The 21,306-nt window shown below is 34.9% G+C and overlaps 2 protein-coding genes across 2 annotated transcripts in view; one reads left to right on the forward strand and one right to left on the reverse strand.

The window, feature by feature from the left end:
• Nucleotides 1-883: 883 nt before the first annotated feature.
• Nucleotides 884-21,306, forward strand: part of Setd3 (SET domain containing 3) — a 30,398-nt gene continuing 9,975 nt past the window's right edge. The window contains exons 1-4 of the mRNA XM_028300720.1: nt 884-1,424; nt 1,700-1,921; nt 2,182-2,270; nt 2,389-2,528. Of these exons, the coding sequence (XP_028156521.1) occupies nt 1,121-1,424; nt 1,700-1,921; nt 2,182-2,270; nt 2,389-2,528 (755 nt within the window). The 5' untranslated portion in view covers nt 884-1,120. The remainder of the gene's footprint in view (nt 1,425-1,699; nt 1,922-2,181; nt 2,271-2,388; nt 2,529-21,306) is intronic.
• On the reverse strand, nt 3,048-17,685 carry LOC114350071 (uncharacterized). The gene is made up of 5 exons (XM_028300719.1): nt 17,072-17,685; nt 6,384-7,133; nt 4,366-5,695; nt 3,659-4,246; nt 3,048-3,572 (listed from the first exon to the last, which is right to left on the reverse strand). Exons 1-5 carry the CDS (start codon nt 17,228-17,230, stop codon nt 3,058-3,060), a joined length of 3,342 nt encoding a protein of 1,113 aa, XP_028156520.1. The 5' UTR covers nt 17,231-17,685; the 3' UTR covers nt 3,048-3,057.

A 21,306-nucleotide genomic window follows, 5' to 3' on the forward strand; every position in this document is an offset into this window, starting at 1 on the left:
CAAATGGTTTTCATGTTCCTAGCAAGTATCAAGTAAATTGTATTTCAAGTAGTTAATTAGAAACATTCAATTAATGATAATACGAGCAAGTGACGATTGATGAATGATACATGATATAGGTACCCTCTTTCCCAAGCTCTTTCACCTAATTCAGTAGGTAAAGATGTATTGTGGCACTTTACTGAAATCTGACGCGGACTTCTTGAGAGAACTTGAAAAGTGATGTCGCTCTTTGTTTCATTTGTCAACACTCATGCACTTTTACGAACACTTCATAGTTAATAACCCGCCATTATTACGTATTAATATCCGACATAAACACACATTTTAGAAATTATACAAAACTTCGTAACAAGACGCTTCACTTTCCCGCGAAAAAAAAAGTCAATCACAAATCTTCTAATGGCGCACGTACACTATGTGGGAAATTAATCGAGACATATGGTGTAAACACGCACTTAGGTTAGTTTCGCCTTGCGATACCCATACTTCGGTGAGCGGCTTCGCGCTACGTCTCGGTCAATTTCCCCGCATAGTGTACTTGCGCCATTAGACTTTATTTTTTATTTATTTTATCTGTGAAAATCATTGAATCGGTCAAATAATAGAACGTCTTTGTGACAAATTATGACAATGGAACGAGGCACCCACTTTATATAAAGCAAACAACGACATCTATTAAAATAAGAGTGTAAACTATATATTTTACTGCTTAGATTTAGATACCGCTGAACAAAATTCTAACACTATCACAAAATGTCTGTTTAAAAAGTTTGTAATCTTTCCTTTTGACTTTTCCTAGAGCAATAATCTTTAAAAAATTGGTGTAAAAATTGAAAAATAAATGCTTTACAAAAAATATATTTCTGATTGATCGAATATTAGTTCTAGTTTAGAAATCGAGATGGCGTTTATCTGATATTCCGAACATGAGACATGATGACAGGAGAGGTTCTGTGACAACCTCAACAGCTATCAAATGTCATTTCATTTCTTTGAAATGAAAACATTTCAAATTGTAGTCTATTTTTAGTATTTTCCCACGTTTTACATTAACATTTTGAGTACTTTCTTTGAATTTTACAGTTATTGCTTACGTTTGTCTTTTCTTCAATTTAAAATGGGTCGAAAATCTCACTCAAAACAGACCACCAAAAAGAACTCTGGTAAAGAAAATAACAGGACGATTCAGAAAAGAAAGGAACTTTCAGTATTAGTTGATAAAGTTCTTCGACTAACTAGCATATTCCAAGCAGCTTGTAGCTTAACCAAGAGTTGGGAGCACCATTTGGAAATCTTTGAGATCCTCAAGGAAATCAGTAATGTTGAGACTGCATACTCCGGCAAAAGTAAGCCGATTCCACGTAAGGCAAATATTGAGAAGTACTTACAGTGGTTAAATGACAATGAAGCACAATTTGAAGGTAAGCTGCCCTATTTTCTATGAACCTAACAATCACTAATAAATACAATTCTAACTTCTTCCCAACAGAATTTCCTTTCTGGAATAGATCAGGTAGCTACTTTTAAATCATACCATCCTTGATCCATCAACTATTCAATGAAATTAATAAAAATATGTGGAGATAACGATTACAACTAAGTTTCTGTTGTTGTCATAAGTTTCTATGCTAATAATATTTAGGTAATACTGTGTAAATTAAACTATTTTAATGTTATTTGAAAATGAAATTTTCAGGTGTGGAAATTAGCGAGTTTGATGGCTATGAGCTTGGTTTGAAGGCCGTCAAAGAGTTTAAAGAAGACTCACTAATTCTCACGGTGCCCACCAAAGTCATGATGACGGAAAAGAATGCCCACGAATCGGAGTTGTCAGAATTTATAAAAGTTGATCCACTGCTTCAGAATATGCCAAATATTACACTTGCATTGTTCCTGTTATTAGAGAAAAATAATCCAGGTAAAATAAACATTACATTTTAGAATAATTTACAACTGACGAATAAACTAGTTACTGAATTATTTATACAAGGAAAATGGGTATATGAGCCGACACTAGCCCATGTTAACATGGTCATATAAATGGTATGGTGAAGTCAGAAAATTGATATCTTCATTTTAATTATTTTAATTTTCATACAAATTGGATTTTATAAAATTTATTTTGTAAAATCCAATTTATCATTTACCTAACACCCTGTATATGATATTACATTACAGATTCTCTTTGGAAACCATACATTGATATATTACCAGAAAAATATTCAACTATCCTATACTTCAATCTAAAAGAATTGGCAGCGCTTAAGGTACGATTAATGCTAATGTGTACATGCATGCATGTGGTTATCCACAAGAACTGTTATTTAAATTAATTGTATTAGATTTATCATTATATTTAATTGTGTTCTGTCTCCATGTTTTCAGCCATCACCTGTTTTCGAATCATCCCTGAAACTCTACAGAAGTATTGCAAGACAGTATGCCTATTTCTATAACAAGATACATACTCTTGATTTGCCAGTACTAAAAAAGCTCCAAGAAATTTTCACATTTGAAAACTACAGGTGAGTAAAAGAATCTCCTTTAAATATCCTTTTTATTGTGAAGATCAATCAGATATAAAAACAATAAAAATGTAAACTAAGTCAAGGATTGCACTTCCCTCATAATAATACTGAAATTTAATTTATGTTAAAATAATTAACTTGTGTATTATTATTAATAATAATGCTTACTTTCAAAGTAAGACATGTTATTTTTTTTGGTGCAAAGTTACAAGATAAAAATATAACTGGGAAAACAGAGAATGGGAGATTAAAAACATTAAAATTGCTTAAAAAATATATCCCTATTCTCTTACATCGATCAGGTCACTAGTTAAATTATGTTAAAGGTCTTTTAATCACTTAACTCAATACAACATTATGCACTATTGTCACACAATTAACTAGCATAAATGGAATGCATGTATGAAAAAGACCTTTAAAAAAATAACTATCATATTTAAAATCTAAAATAGATCAATATTTATACTTACACTTTCAGTCTAATAACTTACAACTTCAATACTTCTTACCTACTGCTTAAATAACTTTACTGGAATGGTTTTCGTAATGTGTCCCACATGTATTCTGGTGAATCTTTACCAGTTTGTGATTCCAGTGTGTTCATTGTATAAATATTAGATGTGGGAAGCATTGGACTGATGCTTCTGCTGCTACAATTTTTCTTAACTTTTCTGTTTTCAAAAACAGGAGTTGGAATTCTCTCATCGCCAAAAGTCTTCTTGTGACTTACAGATCTTTGTTGTTTCCATTTCAGAGCAGCGTATGTAAGTAAAAACAGTATCATTGCAAGTCCGACTATACTTGCTGTGGCCACTGTGACCGATTTGGCGCTACTCGGCGCATTCTTCAAAATGCCTGGTTCTTGAGAAGTTTCATCTGCCCCTTCATAGGAATTGAATTCAATCTTCTCTTCTGACACTGTAGCGACCTTCTTTTCCGTACTCTTAAGACTTTGCAAATCTTCAAGGACTATCAAGCCATCTCCATCTACATCTTCTTCCAACACAATCTTCTTATACGTTCCAGGTGGTGGTGGTAGTTCTGAAATGAAAATTAATATTGTTTCAACTAAGTTTACATAACAATACTTTTTCTACAATACATAATATTAAACTCTATGCACATACCATTTGTAAGTTTTTCTAATGCTTTTGTTTCGTTCTTTTGGTTTTTTCGTATCATCGAAAATATTTCGTTCCAACTTATCATATCTTGGTCGTCATTTAACATGCGGCTTTCTCTATTTATATCGCCGTCGTCTGTAGCATTAACAGCTATGATCGTTGATTTGTAAGGAGTTCCTTTAGAATCCTGTTGCAATGTACTTTTTTCTATGTTAGGCAACGTCGTTTCTTTAGTGTGGTTATTGAACAATGACATGATACCCATGTTTTCTGCATTTTCGTTGACATTATTACCAAAGTCCATTATCACAGGAATGTTGACATGGTTCGTATAAATAGGATCTTTTGTGGTTGGTTTGGTAGCTTGCTCATGTGCATTAGCCTCTAAAATAGCTCGTAAGGGGTAGGTTTCCTTTGATATAGGTTCCAATAAAGACTTGGACAGGAATGGTTCTGGTGGATTAGGTTCACGGGACGCATTGTGAAATATGTCTGCTAGATGAACATGACTGGATCCGCGTTCTCTATGTTGTAACAATTCACTCAAAGTCATGTTTCTTTCTTTTAATATTTTGGATAACTTTGTGCTGGCTGAAAAACGAAAATTTCGTATTTTTATCGATTCATTCAAACGTAAAGAAATTATGATACTTTAGGTGTTACTAAAAATGATACTAAAAACATGACATTGATAATAAAAAAAAACTTACTGCGGGTGTCGTTTAGAATCTCTTCTATTTCGATTTTAGAAGTTTCTTCTGTGGAGAATATTAGCGGAGTTTGTGTTACACCATTCGACTTTGTAAATTCTCTCGTCGCAGGGTTCTTGGTTGTTTTTATACTTGTATGTCTGCTAGTAGTTTCTGTAGTAAGAAAATCTTCTAACTCTGTAACAGTTTCTGCGGAATCATGCGGAACTGTGGCTCTAGGTATTTGTGTTCTTGCTATAAATTCTGAAGATGACACCAAATCACCCAGCTCCAAAAGATTTTTCATAATATCATTCGATGGAGCTTCAGTGGTAGAAATCCTTTGTTTTAAGCGTTTCTTTTTCAGCCTGTTGTTAAAAGCCTGCCGGCGCAAGCCGGCTGCATTACTAATTGGACGAACAGTTGTTGGTCGTTCGGTAATGCTTGCATCCATTTCAGTGGCTAAAATCTCAATTGATATTGTTGATGGCTCTGGTACTTCGGTGTTGAAGCCACCATCTTCACTGTCGTCAAAATGATTTCTAGTTGAAACTTCGTTCGCTATGGTTGTTTCAATAGTTTCATCTAAATCAGCAATGGTTGTTGTTTCTTCAGGTATTGAAATGGTGGTAAGTGAATTACTTTCTTCTTTTTTCTTTTTATTTTCAGTTGTGTTTACAGTCATGATTAATGGAATCATATCTCTCCACTCTTTGGATTTAGTAGCATTTCTCCTATTGTGATGTATGTATCTTCGTGCACTAAGTGCGATTAAATCTCTATTAATTTGACTTTTAAATGTGTTATTTGCCATTGGACGCATGCGCAATTTCCTGCGAATTCCCGGGGGGAAACGGCGTTTGATCATGCTTCCCGAGTTTCTGTTTTCTAAAGCAACAGGTCGTTGTTCTGCATTCTTATTAAAAGCAGTAAAAGAAACATTATATTTATTTTTAACTGGAAGTGGTATAGGTTCGTTATTTTCATTGTTAGTTGGTTCTGAAAAAACTGTTACTTCTACTTCTTCATTAGTCGTATTTTGATTAGTTACATTATGGTCTTTGTCAACATTGATGTCGCTGTCGAGATTAAGATTAACATTTATTATTTCTCTTTGGCTTATCTCTAATTCTGTACTATTTGCGTTATCGTTGACAATACTATCCACATTATTGTCTTTGGTACTTGAATGGTTGTCTTCGAATGACTTGAGTACAGATATCGCATTTTCTTTACCATTGAGCAAATCAGCCAGTGTTAGGTTGTGTTGTTGTAATATTTCACTTAAACTAGTTCCGTTTGATCTTTTCAGAATTTCTTTTAATGTTATTGGATCAATGGTTCCGGGCTCCTGAAAATAAGTGTTATTATTAATATTTCTAAATGTGATAATAGAGTCATAATACATAATATCCATTTTAAACTATCTAGGATAGTAAAAATTATAAACTACCTACATAAAATATAGATAGAGCTAAGAAGTAATGTTAAAATTACTAATAGTAGTGAGTATAAGTAGTCCTACACTATCTAGCGTAGTTAGTCATTTCTAATCGTAAGTGTTTATTACTTTGGATAGTTTTACAGTATCAAATATCCATAATTATTAGTTTACTATTACATTTTCAGATAAACCTTTAGCTAGGTACCCTTTTTAATTCTCGTTCCATCAAATGCATATTTGATTCATCTAAATGAGCCTTGAATCCCAGTTTATCTCTTATTTTCTTTGGAATATCGAGTATTTTCTTATTACTACTCTCTAGCAGCATTTTTCGTAAGTCTACAGAATCGTCTATTTTGTCTTGGGACTTCACTTGCTCTATGAGCTCATTTAGTGTGTATGTAATAGGTTTCTTGTTTCTACCTCCAGGGGTAATTATAAATGTGACATAGTCACTTCTAAAGTCAAAATATTTATCTAGTTCTAAAAATAAAGTCTTTTCCTAAAATTATAAATATTAAACATTATTTGGCACAAAGAACGTTACTAGAATTGAAATTAAATTGTTTTAAATTAATTACAACAAAAATCTCACCTGTGCTTTATCCATGTTTAAAAATATTCTAGGTGATTTTTCTCTTAATTTGTCATCGATGTCAGGTGATTGATCATCCTCGGTAGGCTCGAGAGGGCCCATAAGTTCCATAGAAAATTCAGATAGTGATTTATCTTCTTTAGCTAATTTTTCTTTCTCAGGCCTTTCTTCTTCATTGCCAGTTTCTTGTGATATGACGTACCGTGAGTTTGAATTTGGCCGTCTTAGTTTGGTTCTCTCTTTTGGCACATAATCATCAGAAACTGGATGTCTAATTTTGGTTCTTACATGTTCATCATAGTCGTCTTCAATTCGTTTTCGTGAATAATAACCATGACCTTGGCCGTCAGCTTCGTCACTTGTGTGAATGTCTCGGTCTTTATCATCTCTGTGGTAGTCTCCAAATTCGCTTAATCGCGGCCAGTTACCCAAAGATGGTCTTTTTCTTCTTTGTCCCCGTTTTCTCATCGGTCTATCTGGATCTATAGCACCTTCGGTCCATCGATTCGGTCTAAGCTTTTGACGACGTCTTCCTGTTTCTGGGTCTTGGTCGTTCACTTCCTCTTGTTCGACAGGGGGTAATGTTAATTCTTTTTCTGTCGGTTCTTCTTCTAATGACGCCGGAGGTCTACGTTTCCGCTTGCGCCCAAGTTTTCGGCGCACCGGTGGTTCATCTTGGGAGTCGTTGTGCCAAACCTCGCCTTGTGCGGATTGCTGCGTTATTGGTTCTGGTCGAACCACTCTCCAAGGCTGGAAATGATACGAAAAGTATATGAGTACAATGCTACAGTAACCTAGTCGATAACATAAATTATTATTATAAATATTTATTTTAATAATAATATCTCATTCCTCGGAGGAGCGTAAGTATACAGTTAATAACAGTTAGTTATTCTGATAATTGTCTGTATTAGGATTGCAATGTGTGTGAATTGTGAATGAAACTTTTCGCAGTGTGTTCTTACTTGCATCTTATGAAAGGAAAACCTTAGCTTACGTAAACGTTTAGACGGTTTGCGCTCCATATACCCCGTACATTGTTTGTTAACGAAAAAACCATCGCGAGTCGCGTGTGAAACCAGCCAACAATCCGAAGAATACATATTTGGCAAAAACGTTTCTATTACGGTGTAATTAACTCACAATTATCTTGTAACCGAGTATTGAGGTACTGATGCGTGCTATCGTACCTCGGCGTAGAAAGTGTCGCCAATTAGTTAGTCAATCCTATTATTTGCTGTACAAACTGTCGTAGAATGTTACAAATCTTTCTTTAAGTGTGCCTAACGTGTCGATTACGTTAATACCGATTCTTTACCGACGCATCATTAATGTATAAGACAGTGTACATAATATATCGATGTGCTCAATATTGTATCGTAACGTAAAGGTAATCTCAGTTACTGAAATAATATATTTGAAATAACATATTCCATAAACAGAAAAAACAAATGCGTGTAAAACAAAAACAGGCAACTAGTAGATACCTCCACGGGGATTTTGACTAATAAATAGCAGGTTATTTAACGCGATTAGATTAAATTAATTATTTGTATTATAGCAATTAGCAAATCGTGTAATAGTTCGTTATCCTTTGGCTCTTATTTCTTTTGAAAGTATTGAGTATTATTGGTATCGTGTTTACCGTTTCTGTTTTAGGCAACCTGCTTCTTTATTTCGTATAAGTCAATACATATAACATGAACACGGAGTGTAGTCATAAAATAAATAAATGACATGTTGTTGACAACATAAACACAATTAATTTAAAAATAAATAAAATATTTCTGCCAATTAGTGTTTTGTTTCAGTTACTGACTCTTTATTTTGATTGTAATTAAGATAGGCAGGTACTTGATTAATGTAAGTCTCGTTAACTGGTGTGGGAACTAATTCTCTGATTCACTGTCACTTGGCATCAAACGAAAGTAAAATTATCTATTGAGTATGATATGCTGTTACAATACACGTGTATTACCGATTATAAAGCAAACCAGGGGTAAATTGACCTGCACCGAACCCATCTTATAAAATGTCGTAGGTATCTTTTGTTTTTAGTGTTTGTTAATCTGCACCACCACATACACAAAATAAGGTCCCTATTTAATTTGATCGTTTCGTATACCTAGTAAGTCTGGCCTCGTGTGCTCTACCGGATTCTCTCAAGTGTGAAGGTTAAGTAGGGAAATAGACTAATTTATATTCTACCAAAGCCAGAAATCTTATTTTATGGTTACGACCATCTTCTGATGCAGCTCTGTAAAGCCAATCAAGTAACTATCCGCTTCAGAATAACCAATATTTTAAAATGTTTGTAGTTTAAAATCCAGTGTAATCATAAAATTTTAACATAGTAAAGTTTCATCAAAATCCTCCCAGTAATTTTTGCTCAAATGAGAAACAAACATCGTGGTGGACATTTCTTCAGTACAAATAATTACCAAACAACCTATTTTTATAATTATTGACAACGTTTGAGAAGCGAAATTACCTCTCAATTTGTTATAAGTAGGTATGTAATTTCTCTATATTATTAACACATTATTTGTGTGTTACTGTTGACTAGCTACTTTCGGTTTCATTATAATTATCAGTTATGATCATTATTACCTCAGTAATGAATAGAAAAAAGAATTATGTTACCGAATAAATAATAGAAATTAGCACAATTTATTGACACAGAAAGTTAATTGATATCTTCAACGCGAACTAGACCGCATTTCTAAGAATGAAACTCGGTTGAAACCGAGTGACTCCAATACCTCATACGAGTATAATTTTCGATATAACTATCAATTACTTAGGCTTATGCCACACTACCAATAAATAGAATTTGCGATTGCTCCATTTGCGCATCAAGAGAAATAAGGCGTTCAGGTTAATGTTTTTGAAACTTATAGTGCAGTTTTCACTGTGAATTTACGCGTTCTTTTTAAAACTTATAATACGGTTTTGCCTTTGTAAAAAGTTACATTTCATTCACAACACTGGCTTGGGATGAATCCGCGATCGCAAAAAAAAATACAAAGTCAACGTCTGAGCCGTATGAGGTGCATTTTTAATTGTTTAAAGGTTAATAGATAAATAAGTTTTCTTCAACTTAATAATCACTACTACAACAGTGACTGTTTTAAAAAATCTTCGAGGGCTGGCGGGTGCAACTAGAAATAACTAACTTTACAGCTATAATGAATTAAATAAATAATAAAACTACGCTTCCTCACACTGTAGTGTAGCTTTACCCTAACTCGCGAAGAGCTATGTGCCTTATAAAGAAAACTCACTGGACCTCGACCGAGCTATAAGCGGCGTAGGAGGCGTGGCACTGGATGGATGTACAATGTTTGTTACCATCTGTTAGTTTTTACTGAACAATATGATTAAAGAGCTAAAGATTTTGTGGCTTTACAATGTTGAAACGCAGTTTAGTCATAATAACTCTGAATAACTTTTCAAACTTCAGTTTTTTTTCTTCTTCTTCGTGTAGTGAAGCTATGAAAATTTTCAATTATTATATTATGTCCTATCAGTAGTTCAATAAAAGTACCTACATATTACTATACTAATACCTACATTGAAAACAAAATTTACATCTCAATATAACAAAAGCTTCCGATTGTAACACTTCTCCCATTTATTGACTATTTCCGACACTCGTAACTATCTAAATTAAGTCAATAAAAATAAACCTTCCCATAACTATTATACGTTGACGAATTAATCACCACTTAACAAATCCACAATAAACACAATGGCCAAACCGGTTACTTAATAACAGTTATCACAACATTCCGTCTCATATTTCACTCTACAAATCATCTAGTGCTGCCCGCCGTTAACCAGCAATTACCGAGTCGGCAAACATTCGATACTCGGTCGCAACTAATCAAACATAATTTAGTTATCTCATCGTCAAAGAAAGCGGTTACAGCATCGATGCCATAACACAATAAGATGAAAGTTGAAAGCGCAGACCGGTCGCTTCGAACTTGAGTTCGTGGTGCTTATGTTAATGATGTGTAATGCTGTAACATTTATGCTAAAGTTCACTTAGTGAGGTTTCTAAATTATCACATAAATGAGATAACTTTAATTCAGATTATCGATACGTATTTGGAGGCTAGCATAATTGCATAGCTGCTGTTTATATTGAAAAGTGGTTCTTAAGAGAATTATTAGAAATTCTTCTAGCGATATCTGGTATTCGCTTATTATTTTAGTTTAAAACTCTGGAAAGTGTGCTTTTGTAGCAGTCCACAGGTTAAAATGTACAATATCGTTTGTCTTTTGTAACTTTACAGTGACAATGAAAATAACAATTAAATTCTCAATGCCAAAATAATGCTTATGTGCTAGATTAAGACGCGGTCAGTGTACCCTGGTGGTATATTTTAATGAAATTAAAATTAGTGTTCTCTCACAATGTCACGCTGCCGTGGGTCTCTCAGTGAACCAGCCTTCAAATAACAGAGCTAAGCACAATGAACTCGCATCAACATAATTTCTCCGTTGCTGCTTCTGGTTCTAGATCTTAGCATGAGGATAAGTATAGCAAAAATAATAGCGTTTATATGTATACGAAGTGCTTATTCTGCGGTTACAGTTAGAAAAGCTTACTTTTTGTGCCCAAATTATGAGCATACACTATTTACTTAAAGTACTTACTTATTTAGTCAGAACACCTGATGGATTGTAGATTCTAGAAGCATAGTTAAGATCTACTCCTAGACTGTGAAGAGAATGAGCCAGATGGTCCATGACATGACACTGGCGAAATGTTTACATAAGTAAACATTATTATTTAATATTTGGCTCATAAGAGCCAAATGTTTTGTGGATGAGTGTACATAGTACTATTATAGTGAGAACACATGATGGATTGTACACTCGCGAGCAAAACTATGGAATCACTTACATGAAGTTGTTTCCACGCGAACTTGTGTACTAACGAATTTGTTAGTAACAAAAAAAGTAGCACCATTTTAAAGATTAAAGTTTGATCTTTAAATTGATACCAAATTCATTTAAATCACACCAGTATTTAAAAAGATATCCCGGCTGATGTGAAGAAGTAACGAAAAAGACATGTATGAACTGTTTGATACGTCGCGAGTTGCGGCCTATTTAGCCCCTATAAAAGCACGCGTTTTTAGATTTTTGCTTTCACACGTTGATTCATACACATCTCCGCTTCTTTTGACACTTTACCTGGGATTCTACACCTTCAGAAGCAGCACAAATCGTTGCACTATTGCAAGAAAGGCTCAGCCAGCGGGCTGTCGCACGTCAGCGCCACATAAGCCAGTCCTGGGTTTCGAAAGTTTCAAGACGCTTTCGGGAGACTAGTGGCTTTATCCCGAGACCAAGTTCTGAACAGCGCCGGTGCACATCGCAGAGGGAAGACCGTTTTTTCATGTCAACCTCTCTATGAAATCGTCATTTGACTGGAATCGATGTCCATCAAGAGCTCAGAAATGTTCGTAAGATAGCTATTAGCGAGTGGACAGTTCGTCTAAGATATAAGCAATAGAATTTGACTCCAAAAAGGCCTGCCACAGGCTCGAAACTGACGGCAGGTCACCGATAAGCACCCTTTCAATTTGCTCGTACACATCTCGATGGGAAGGCGAGTAATGGAGGCGAGTTCTGTTCTCCGATGAATGCAAACTGTGTTTGCAGGGCAGCAGTCGAAGAGGTCGGGTTTATAGGCGGCCTGAGGAGCGATTTGTGCAGTGCTGGTTCGCTGAAACAGTGGCTTATGGGGGTGGCTTGCTCGACTTAACATCGAGATGTGTACGAGCAAATTGAAAGCGTGCTTATCGGTGACCTGCCGTCAGTTTCGAGCCTGTGGCAGGCCTTTTTGGAGTTAAATTCTATTGCTTATGTCTTAGACAAACTGTCTACTCGCTAACAGCTATCCTACGAACATTTCTGAGCTCTTACTGGACGTCGATTCCAGTCAAATGACGATTTCATAGAGAGGTTGACATGAAAAAACGGTCTTCCCTCTGCGATGTGCGCCGGCGCTGTTCAGAACTTGGTCTCGGGATAAAGCCACCAGTCTCCCGAAAGCGTCTTAAAACTTTCGAAACCCAGGACTGGCTTATGTGGCGCTGACGTGCGACAGCTCGCTGGCTGAGCCCTTCTTGCAATAGTGCAACGATTTGTGCTGCTTCTGAAGGTGTAGAATCCCAGGTAAAGTGTCAAAAGAAGCGGAGATGTGTATGAATCAACGTGTGAAAGCAAAAATCCGAAAACGCGTGCTTTTATAGGGAGTAAATAGGCCGCAACTCGCGACGTATCGAACAGTTCATACATGTCTTTTTCGTTACTTCTTCACATCAGCCGGGATATCTTTTTAAATACTGGTGTGATTTAAATGAATTTGGTATCAATTTAAAGATAAAAGTTTAAACTTTAAAATGGTGCCACTTTCTTTGTTCCTAACAAATTTGTTAGTACACAAGTTCGCGTGGAAACAACTTCATGTAAGTGATTCCATACTTTTGCTCGCGAATGTAGATACATACTAGAAGCATAGATAGGATCTACTCCTAGACTGAAGAAAATGAGCCAGATGGTACATGAATGACACTGGGGAAATGTTTCCTTATGAGCCAAGTATTTTGGCTTTATGGGTGAGTGTACGTGTAATTAAAAATAATTAGACTTCCGCTTGGATTATTTATTAAAAAGATTTATTTTTTTGTTTTGGACAGGAAAATTCAATCGTTTCTTAGTGACAAGTGGCTGTCATCTATCAATTAGGTACTGTCAGGATAGATGAAGTGTGAAAAACTTAATAAATAGTGTTACCAGTTGACAGAGCCTAATGTCTTTAATTATAGTTTGCTAGTTGACAATGGAATTAATAGGTAAATGCTATTAGAATATTTTTTACATAATGTTTACCTATTGTAGGGCTTTGATGAGTTTAGTACTAATTTTCGATACTTATTGCTACCAAGAACCTCAGTGAATGACATTTTTTTTACGGTTAATCGTCTTGTTGGATATTTATTTATTTCTTCTACCTTATGGTTTCTTATCCACCTTGATATAAGACGTAAAGTTTAATTACCTGTTTTATAGTTACAGCCAAGTCCTATCAAACAAGTTCAAATATCAATGCCCATAATTTGAAGTTTCACCCGCAGACCATGCAGGCGGGCACTGTCTAATTGTTGGCCATAGACTGTGGTTAGCACACGCTCCAATTGCCTTTCCAGGCTCGCCCAGATTTCTAAGTGGACGGACCACTCGCAAACTAGACCACAAGCACCATAATAGTCACATCATGTTTATGGGAAAACATAGGCTCAAACGGCAAAATTACAAGCTGATAAAGCTGGCGGAAAACACTAGGCATTTGGTAAGCACAGATCCTTTTGTGGTACCCGAGCGTGATATGAGGCAAAATGGCGACGTAGAGGTAGCAAACCTAGAGCTCGTACCTATTAATATTTAAAAATTAAATTATTTAAAATAATTTGCTGAGATCTAACTTGGCTTGAGGATCTAAGTTCTGCTTATACTGCTGTCTTGCCTATAGACAGCAGTATAAAACACCACTAATTATTCTTCTGAAAGTCGAAAGACACTCTAGTCCTAGTTTTAAAATCGAATAGGTCTTTGTCGGTCACCGAGTTTTAGGCTTTATTCTATGGGTACAGCTGAAACATAACTCCACCTACAACTTCCAGAAAACATATCCTGCTTTAGATACATACAGAAAAGTCGGCCATTTTTTAAATCCTTCAATAAACAATTACAAATCTAATGAAATCTAATGTAATCCATTACATAACACGTCTGTGTAAACCGTCCATCTTATTTTGTTTTCTTCCGTTTATAATTGCTTATTTTATTGGATGTAAAAAAATATAACGGCATACAAGCAATAAACAATAACATCCAGTCATCTTTATAAATCGAAATCGATAAACAATGTTCTTCATTGCATCGCCGACATATCATACTTGCAATGATAAATATCATGTATCATTAGAAGTAAGATGTTGTTAACACGACTCTTATTTAATACTTCAGTCGAACAAATACAATATTGATTTACTGAAGAATTAAAAAACAACTGAACAGCTAATCGCAAGAATATAATAAATGTCATTCATATTGTCACTTTTAATCTGCTTCATAAAACAAAAGATAGCAGATAATCTAAAAAGAATTTAATCTCGAAAAAGCTTTATGTAAATGCATCAAAACTATTGTGTGAATAAATTATTCCGATTAATGCTGTAGAACAAAACGCCGAAACATGTTACTTCTTTGTTTAAAATTAAATAGAGAAAGCCAAATAAAATTGTCACATAAGCTTAAGCATGAGAAATGATATCAATAGTTATTGAGTCACATCATAATAGGTTTATCTTAATAAACAAGATTACTTTCACCTGTCACTATTATAGGGATTCTTCTATGAATTGTTCATAATCGGAATGTATTTCTTACTCCTAGTTTGAACCTGTTTGAATACAATATTTTGAGAATGTTTAATCCGGTTACTAAAACATTACTCATATAGAGAGCTTTACTCTATATTGTATGATCGTGAGAATATAAATTATTCCTGAAGTGACTGACTTATCCGAGGAATACACATTTACATGCCATGGCATGTCATAGATGATGACTATGATTTTAGTATTTCTATGATAACATAGAGCCACACGGAAGCTCTACATAAACTCAAAATGAATGTCAACGCTAATAAACTGGGTATTAAAAAACAATGAGGGCTATCGTTTTAGCGCTCACCAGTTAGCGCCACTGTAGAGTAAGGTCCTGTCACTTGCTAGTAGCGAAGACAGTGGCACCAACTGGTGAGCGCAAAAGTGGTAGGAGGACTATCGCATTTGCTCTCATCAAGATGGCGCCACTGTAGAGTAAGGTCCTGTCAATCGCCAGGGGTTCCAACTGTTAAGTATAAAAACGATAGCCCTCATTGAAGACGGATTTCTTTTTTATTTTGAGAATATATTTTTTGTGGTACATTACATCAATCATACCTACTTAAATTTTTTGCAAATGTTCAAGTTTATTACTTGTTACTTACTTTTTGTTTAGCAATCCGTGACTAATTTTAGATAGGGAAATATCCAATTAGGAAATCGTGTTTGAAAGTACTCTTAAAAAAGTATGTAATTTACTGGAATACATGATATAAGTATTTTTATGTAAGTGTCATTATTTTTTAAGATTACAGATCAATATTAATTACACCATTGGCCTTTAAATATAACTAACATTAACAAATAATAATATTTTAGAGACTCTAACAGAGGCTTAATCTGTTGATGTAATGTATTTATTTGAAAGTTAAATCACGTTTACAATTAAAAGTAGAAACTTGTCAAATTACCTTTTATCTATGGTGAGATAATAGCAGTCTACCCACATTTGTGTCTCGTGGGATTTATTTACGGTTACATAATTTAACTTTTTTGCTTGTTACCTATGATTTTAAAGCGTCAAACCTTTTAGCTATGGTAAACATTTACGTAAACACCTTTTTGTCAAGTACTTTTTATCCAAGAGAGATTGTGTCACCACATTATTATAGCATAAAAGAAATAACTTGGTTATCTTTAATGGCTCGAATATACGAATTACATGTAGTTGAATCTGATGTTAAGTTTAGATGCAGTCAAGTATGGTACATACTTGTACTTGCCATATAACTAACTAAAGTATGTCAATTTGTCTCGTTATGGTTGAAAAAAGGTGTTTTAGACTCCGTTATTAAACACGTAATTTAGAATTATTTCTAGGTCTTAAATTAGAATTCAAATATCAAAATCGATGTACTATTCAGAAGAATACAAGTCTTAATAGTATTATGGATAATATAATAATTAATCTTTTACTTAATAGATTTCATTCAATATACATTATAATAAGGATATAGAGCGCTTAAAGAGAACTCTACATGAACCAAGTTCTTCCACCTTTTTGCAACGCTACCTCTTCATAATTATGTTGGATTGTAAGGAAGTAATTGTTAATAAGTACCGTCAGAAGCAAAATAACCCTAACTCATTTGATGGCAGATAAGGGAAAAATTTAATTAACTTTATGGTGTCATTAAACTCTTTAACATAAGGCTTAGTAATGAGCCGAGATTAAAAAATATTCGATGTTGTTAGTATAAACTTATCTAATGTTTGTGTATAAGTTATATGAAAAAGTAATACGAGTTGTATTTCTATTTATAACAAGCAGCATAAAAGCGAGCGCAATCAGATGTAAAGTATTCTCAATCTTTTATTAAATAAATATTTGTATTAAGCGTGCAATTTTTAGACTACATATTTCTATTAATGATGAAAAAATGTTATGAATAGGCATGTGTAATTTTAATTATATTTGTTCATTCAATCATACATGAATGAGCACGTATCCCAACTAATATTATAAATGCGAAAGTAACTCTGTCTGTCTGTCTGTCTGTCTGTCTGTCTGTCTGTTACGCTTTCCCGCTTAAACCTCGCAACCGATTTTGATGAAATTTGGCATAGAGATAGTTTGAGTCCCGGGAAAGAACATAGGATAGTTTTTATCCCGGTTTTTGAAACAGGGACGCGCGCGATAAAGTTTTTCTGTGACAGACAAAATTCCACGCGGGCGAAGCCGCGGGCGGAAAGCTAGTAAAGATTATAAAAAATCACCTGTTCATCCGTAGGTCTCATATCCAGAAGCCTCGGTCGCAAGTCGAACCGGCGTTCCCGGGTATCCCTTTCCAGGTTCTCCTCGGCGGAGTGAACTATTATCACCAAAGCGGCCAGCGTACTTAACAACGGCATGGCGAATCTCCAAATAATACCCATATTATAACCAAACGTCCAACGGAAATAACAGACGCAGACTCAACACACAAATTACACTTCACTACCGCACCAAATAAACCGACGAAATATCGAACCCGGCAAGGCAAGAATCGAAGTACGAAAGGCGAAAGAATCGAAGATAAGGAAAAGAAAAGAAAGACGATATTCTCAAAGTCCGCGAACGCTTATTGTTGATTTTTCAACTGCCGATTTCAATCGAATTTGCAAGTCTAGATTTTTTATTTCTCACATCATAACTATTTGTAAACAGTCCGATACGCGACGGTTGATGCTTGGTGGAGGCAATTATGTTACTGGCTGTTTAGCAACGAGAAAAATGCGAGATTTCTCGCGGAGGTTTCCCGCGTTTTTTCTGTTTCTGAACGTGAAAGTGAATATGGCGGTTGCGGCACACGTTAGCGCGCGGCGACTCGATGCCTGCGAATGCTGAACAGAAAATGGTACCGTCGCATCGCCCGGCTCCGGTCATATTTTGATTTGGCTTTTGGATAATATTATAATACTTTAACATGGTAGAACCGGATCATGTACGCGGTAAAACTTAAACTTGAACAATGAGGGATGTGAAATGACAAATGAAAATCACAATCGCATCAGTAGAGCGAGACGCTGTCGCAGGCGATGAGGCGAATAAATACTAGAATATGCATATTGCATAAGATTGATATTCTCTCTTGTCTTGTCAAAGCAATGGTGCGTTGTAGAGCTAAGTATTTTTTAAATTTTCTATCCACTTTCATGCATTCTGTATTAGTAATGTGACATTAGTTTCACAGTAGATAAAAGCTTTATTTTGAGTATTCAGAAATAATAATTCTATTTATAAAATTTTGTAATATGAGCTTTGTTATAATTTTAATCAATGTCCTGCCCTGTATCATCCATGTCCGTGAATTCGTTCAACATTTAGCAAGTCTACTTTACTGCTCGTCCTGGTTAACAAATAACTAACAACCTGACCACAACTTTTGACCTCGTTAAACAGCTGAACTCTACTCCTCTGTTTTCAGAGCCAATTATTTCTCTCAATTCCGACAAAGTAGACAACTTCTTTCAACACCAGCAAGTCTGGTCGGTTCTGGTCGTTTCCATAGACGGAATCCCCGTGGTGTTCCGAAGACGGATCATGATGCGCATGTGAAACGGAATGCGCTCGCACTGCCTCCCGCGCGGAATGCTGCTCGTGTTGTACATTATACTATCTAATCGCGATCGACTAATGGACAATCTTATATGGATTTAATTGTTTGTTATAACGATTCGCCATTAACCAACTAGATTGGACAAAATTTACGAGCGAAACATACGGAAAATAAACTGAGCTAATGTCTGGTTTGGTGAACGAAAAACATGCGATCGGGTATTTCTGCCTAGTATTGTTTCATGTTCGTTGTCGGCATTTTATTGCAATTGCAGAAAAGACAGCAATAAAATCAATATTTACTTTGATCTGATGTTTAATCAAAACGACTTTCCAGAATAGTCCCACCTCTCTCTATCTAGGTTATTACAACTGAGGTCATAATTTTAACCTTTTTAAACCCGGGAAAATGGCCTATCTATACTCGCCGTACAGGGATCGATGAATAGTTAAGTGTGTGAGACTCTAACCCACTAAAAATCCAGGATGATCGCACTATACCGCTGAATACAGAACGTTTTGGTAACGTACGTGGTAAACACGACCAAGATGTCCTCCGCGGTCATTAGGTGTAAAAATTATACCAAGGGTTACTTGCACAAATTAATCTTGTATTTAATATGTATCTGTGTGTAGGTCGAGCTCATATGCCACGCACTAATAACAACAGACTCAGTTACCGCATCTCTTTAAACGTGACATAACATGTAATCATGTGAATATCGCAATTGAAACAGTCCCAAATACCGGTAACAGATTGCTTATTGCGTTGTTTTTTTTTCACGTTAACTTTTTATGTTGGCACTACTGACATAATTCGAGTTAATTTAAATGAGACTTTATTACAACTAATACAATTTTCATTATAATTATCTTGCGTAAATATAATAACTCTTTATACGAGGCCTATTTTAAAATTGTAATTGTTTAACGCTGCGCGTTACATTACAACATTGTATGTTTGTTAAATGTTTGTTATTGAATCAATCACATTTTATACAAGCATTAAATAAAAATGTTATAACGTAATTTTTAGACTTTTTAAATAATGTTTTTGTAGTTTTGGTATACCTAACCGACTCTTACAAGACCTCATTCAGTACATAGTTTCCCAATGCACATCCAGGCAGATTATGTTAATAGGCATGCCTGCTAAAACCTAACTAACTGAGACTTATTAAAGTCATATAAAACTCATTAAACTCATTAAAAAAAAACTCATTAAAACTCATTTATTTCTGTAAATAGGCTTAAAAAAAGCACTTTTACACGTCCAGTATTAACCCTACCACTGCTTCAGGACAATAAATGGGCCAGTGCTGAGAAGAAGCAGCGCAAGAAACTCAGTCACTATTGTCAGCCTCTTTTTCAAAGGTTTACATGCTTTAAAATGTACAAAGTTATAAATATTTATGCGAGCTAGGCAGTAACGTATCCCAAACATTTTTATCTTTTAAATAATCATCGACTTTATAGTAGCCCTTTTTCATTAAGGTACTTTTAATATGTGTTTTGAATTTATGAATGGGTAGTTCTACAACAGTTTGTGGTAATTTATTAAATAATTTAATACATTTTCCCATNCAAAAGCAGCCGAACTGAGCCTTTTTGACAAAGTTTCAATATGAGGACCCCATTGAAGTTTAGCATCTAAAGTGATTCCCAGGAATGTTGTGGAATTTATGCTATTTAATGGTTCATTCTTCACCATTAATTGCGTGGAAACCTGCCTCACATTAGGTAAGGTAAATTTAATGCACTTAGTTTTGTTTGCATTTAACAATAAGTTGTTAACAGTGAACCAATGTAGAACCTGTGAGAGTGTGTTATTAATATCGTCAAAATTTACTTTACCTCTATCAACTTTGAAAATGAGAGATGTGTCATCAGCAAATAACACAATATCACACAGATCTTTTACAAAGTAAGGAAGGAACTTCCTTACAATTAACTTCGACTAACGATTCAATAAACTATCCTATTGGCCCACTTGCCCAACTGACCGGCCGGGCTAGGACGTGCGTCGTGATAAAATCTTATCGATTATTTTAGACGACAAATGGCGCGATTCAAACGGCGCACTTGCCCAACTGACCGGCTACCAAACCATTTCTTCCGCGTCAGCGTGACAAAACAATTCGATGTTCACGCCTACTTGCGCTTACGCATTTCTCTCGACCTGTTTTCTAACGATATTTCGACAAATAGCCACATAACTTATGTCATAGTTGGTTTGTACTTGTCATTTTTGACAATACTGTAGGATTACATGACCACAACGCTTAGGTATGTACTGTGATTGATTTATATATTGAAATTCAACCAATCGAAAGACTTTTATTTGTTCTGTAATAGGCACTTTAATTTTTAAAAGAGTAAGCTTATTCTTATCTTAGTGCTTGTTAGACAAAAATTTACAGATTTTACATCTTAATTACAGTAATAAAAACAATCGACTATATGTTATGTTAATTTTAACATTGATGAAGATGCAAATTATTTAGAAATGGACGAGAAAGCATCCGCCATAATGAACGTGTATGAATCGCACGAACATGCTTTCTTTATCAATAAATTCATCTTAGATCCTTTACGCAAGAATTCTACATTATACATATTATTAGTGTTTCTGTCCCATACAATCACGTATACAATGTAGCAAATGTGAAATTACAGAATACTGTAATAAAAAATAACTATGGGAAGCATTTTATTCAATTTTCTGTTGGCTACATAATGTGACATGTACAGAGTCTCCTTAAAAAATTTTTTGTACATTTATTTGGATTGGAGTTAATATTTCAAATTACATTGAGAGAGATTTTTCTTCTTCTTTGCTATACTCTTGTCAGAGTGGTCGTGGTAGTCACACCTGGTTTGATGACAAGCTTCACAATCCGTCGAGATAGATGCC

This window comes from Ostrinia furnacalis, unplaced genomic scaffold, assembly GCF_004193835.3.
Source record: "Ostrinia furnacalis isolate ACB-3 unplaced genomic scaffold, ASM419383v2 OfSCF0780, whole genome shotgun sequence".
Lineage (NCBI taxonomy): Eukaryota > Metazoa > Arthropoda > Insecta > Lepidoptera > Crambidae > Ostrinia > Ostrinia furnacalis.